The sequence below is a fragment of the Olea europaea genome, unplaced genomic scaffold (assembly GCF_002742605.1).
Source record: "Olea europaea var. sylvestris unplaced genomic scaffold, O_europaea_v1 scaffold10969, whole genome shotgun sequence".
Classification (NCBI taxonomy): Eukaryota; Viridiplantae; Streptophyta; class Magnoliopsida; order Lamiales; family Oleaceae; genus Olea; species Olea europaea.
The window spans coordinates 1-3,990 of NW_019228333.1; the positions used below are offsets into that span (position 1 = coordinate 1).

Here is a 3,990-nt window from a genome sequence, read left to right on the forward strand (position 1 = left end):
TGACAGATGGCGTTTGTAACGTCATCACCTCATTTTCAACCAATTAGAAATCAATAACGATTATTTAGGTGACAAGTAATTAAGATTCTAGATACACCTATGACCTAGGCACCATGACGACCTGTTTGACCAACCTCAACAACCAATTAGAAGCCTTAAATCTTTCAAGTTGCACGAACTTCTAAATTCACACAGTAGCTAATATGATGTTGGGTGGTCAAATTGCTTGTTTTAGAGACCTATAAGTGGTGTAAATGGCCCCCTCCAAAGTAGGCGAACTCAATATATTCCTCCAATACACTCCAAACAACCGTCGATACAATTAGCCTTTTACTTGTTTATTAATTCCGCATTTATTCTATCAAAATTCAACTAAAATTGAGCTAGATTTGTCACATTATTTTTCAGTCCTCAACACTTTTTCAATAGTCGATATTGCAAATATTCTCCAAAACAATTTAAACTAATAAAGCACCTAATTTTCACTGTAAAATAAACTAGTGTGTTGTGCATTTGACATTCTTTCTAAATTATATGCCAATTGCTACAAACAAGTTTTTGGGTTGTTTGATAAAACTTTTGCTAAAAAATTTTGAAGATTTTGATAAAAGTTAATGAAATGTATAATTGAAAGTTGATAAAAATTATTTGATCACATCAAATATAGTTAAAATAATTTATTAGCTTTGACCTCAACTTTTTAGCGAATTTAAGCTGTCTTGAATACGCATTAAGTATGCAATAATTTATAAGATCGTGCAATAATACTATGAGTGAAGTTCTAACTATTTTAATTTATTTAATATAAATCAAAACTAATAATTAATGCCTCTGTTTAGTTTAGATAAAAATTATATTTTCAATAGATTTTGATAAAAATTGATGATATATGTGATTGAAAAAATGTGACTCCGACATAGGAATGTCAAACGGGCCGAGCGACTGCTCGTTTGCCCGACCCCGAGCTCAATCCCACGAGCCAAGCCTGCTCGTCTCATCGAGCCCACAAGCGGCCCGTGGGCCCACCCACAAGCAGCTCATGGGCCAACGGCCCACGACCCTTTTTGAAAAGCCCACAAGCTCGGGTCGTGGGCTCATCAAAAAATGTGTAAATTGACAAAGAGAAGTCAAAAAAAAAAAAAAATTAAAAATCACGAGCTTGTGGGTTAAAGGCGGCTCGGCTCATTACCATCACTACTCCTACATGTGTGATTATAATTATTTTTTAATTTTGACTTAAATTTTAGATTTATATTTTTATAAAACCAAACAGGGCAATATAACCTAAGAAGACACGTGTTCTATAATTTCAACAATTGTGCTATGCGTACATTGATACTGTATACATGCCCCTCACACAAAGAGAGCTCACGCTTTTTTTTATTGGCTGTGAATTCCTCTCTCACGTGAGTGGCGTGTACGAATAGTCAAATAGCAAAATTCATAATTTCAGGGCATATATGGAAATCAATATATTGGTCAGAGAAAATAACGATTTGACCTTTGTACCTACACGCTCTCTATAAAGTTCACCTTTTTTCTTGAGCTGCTCTTATTTTGACGCACAGAAGTTAGAGCTCAAATTTGTAACAATGGCGAAAAGTTTCAAGCTACGAATCACCAGGGTGATCACTACTACCTTGCAATCTTGCCGTTCAAAAGACTCCTCAACTCTTCCGGAAGATCCTGTCCCTTCATTCTCACGACTTTCTCCGGGGAACTTAAAATATACAGCCGTCAATTTTCCGGTATCCAAGGATCAAAACCATCAATCTTCCTTTAAAGGCCACGTGTCGTCTACTTTCATAACGGCCGGTTGCGGTTGGGCCTCCAAGCCGGCTGCAACAATCACCTCCGAAGAAGACTGCACCAGATCAGAACCCCAAGAATTTAAGTGGAACAAGGATGAGAAATGGCACGTTGTTGCTAAGATCTATAAGGAAAAGACCCCACGCCGGAAAATATATAATTCCTCGGCTTCCGGCGGCTCCGAGGATGATGACTTAACTTTTGTAGCCCCTTGTGCACTTCCGCTGCCGCGGACATCCGCGGCGGAGAAAAAGATAAGACGAGGGAAGAAGAAGAAGAACGTCCCTAGCAGGCTTCGCATTAGTACCTCATCGGCCGATAGTGGGTGCTTTAGTAGTGAAGGCGGTGTCATTGTCGGCGATGAAAGAGATGAAGAGGAAACTGAAACCCTAGTCTCGTCCTCCATTAGCATCTCCACTGATTCCTCCTCAGAGTTCAACTCTCGCTTGCATCCCATTCAAGAAACACCCTTTACCCCAAAACCTCAACGGAGGAACAAAAGGAGAGTGTCCAAGACTTCAAAGCACGGCATTTCGCGACCTTCAGTCTCCGCCGCAGACGGCGAGATCCCAGCAAGACTCTCCATGTTCAAGAAGCTGATACCATGTACATTGGACGGGAAAGTTAAGGAAAGTTTCGCTATAGTGAAGAGATCCAAGGATCCATACGAGGATTTCAAGAATTCAATGATGGAGATGATTTTGGAGAAACAAATATTCGAAGAGAAAGATTTGGAGCAACTTCTTCAGTGCTTTTTGTCTTTAAATTCTCGTAATTATCATGGGATTATCGTTCAGGCTTTTTCTGAAATTTGGGAGGCCATTTTCTTTCCTGGTTCCAAGGCTTCTTCCGGCTACCGCCGCCGTGTTTCAGGCGGAGCAAATTAAAAATTTCTCAATCTCTGTTACTTCAGTTTCCTTTTAACCTTCTACAATATAATTGTAGGCACTTTTTCAGTCAGTTAATTGTGCTTCTACTTCACTAATTATAATTAATATCATGAAATTTGACTACGTGTTCATAATTGCATGAATATTTTACCTTTCAATTTTTCAAAATTCATGTAGGATTAAAATTAATTATTGATTTTAACTTAAATTTTAAGCCGTACGAAACTAATGAGTATTAGTAATTTCCTTCTGTTTAATTGTCATTGTTTAAGTATTATTAGTACAGAAATGCTAAAGAGACCTGGGGAAGGGATAGGGATTGGGGATAGGGCCGAGATCTCTTGATCTGCATTTTTAAAATTCAGATCAAGGGTCGAGGTCTCACCACCTCGACCCTGTTCCCTCTCCCTGTTTCTGTAGCAAATCTCTTAGAACCTGTTTGGAAGTAATTTTGAGAATTAATTTTTTGATCGTTAGGAGAAAAGTGGGGTCCATTTGTGAGAGAAGAAGTCAAATATGACGGCTAAAATAGTGAAATAACGGTCAAAAAATCAATTTTTTAGAGTAAAAAATCGCTCTCAGACAAGCTGTTATTAGTATTAGGATTGGTCAAAGTAATTTGCAAGCTCGAGAATCCATTTGAGTAGGTCTTAAAATTTCAGTACAAAATGGAATCAGAATTTATTGTCAAAATCGTTTGATTTGATTTCTCTGTCGTTGACGATTAGACTTGACCCCTTTATATGTTTCTTCTTCCATATTGTGACCATTTTCATTAAAATATGTTATCCTAAGTACTATTCATAATTTGAAACAACATTTTAACCTAATAAAAGGTTTATTTGAGATTACTTTTACTTTTATTTTTGCTTTTTGTACGATAAATATGATTTATTTATTTATTTTCAGACAAATCACTTTAAAAAAATTATTCGAATATACTGAAAAGCTATTTGTAAATTTCAAAAATCATCTTTCGAACTTCAGAAGTTCTTCTATACCGTTCGGCATTCGGAGTCTGATGAGGCTAAAAATTTGTGTTTATAATATAGCCTTCACTTACTAAAGAAGAGATTAATATACAACGGTGTCAAAACGAGTGCTTTTAGTCAAAATCGGCACTAACATATGATTGTAATAATTAACTTTTGTTCCTCAAAAACAGGCAATAAATTATTTTCAAGTATGAAGAATAAATGATTGCTAGACATGTGGAAGAACAAATGCAATTACTTTAAAGGAATGGGGATGATTAACGTTTGCCGTCTTCAATTATTATGGTCTCCCCTTG

General features: G+C 36.7%; 1 protein-coding gene across 1 annotated transcript; it reads left to right on the plus strand.

The window, feature by feature from the left end:
• The first annotated feature begins 1,496 nt into the window (after positions 1 to 1,496).
• On the plus strand, positions 1,497 to 2,795 carry LOC111373261 (transcription repressor OFP7-like). The gene has a single exon (XM_022995768.1). The coding sequence runs from the start codon at positions 1,593 to 1,595 to the stop codon at positions 2,694 to 2,696; it is 1,104 nt and encodes a 367-aa protein (XP_022851536.1). The 5' UTR covers positions 1,497 to 1,592; the 3' UTR covers positions 2,697 to 2,795.
• The last annotated feature ends 1,195 nt before the right edge of the window (positions 2,796 to 3,990 follow it).

Bases quoted from the DNA above. Each gene is read 5' to 3' on its own strand.
- LOC111373261 (XM_022995768.1), top strand. From the start codon at position 1,593: ATGGCGAAAAGTTTCAAGCTACGAATCACCAGGGTGATCACTACTACC.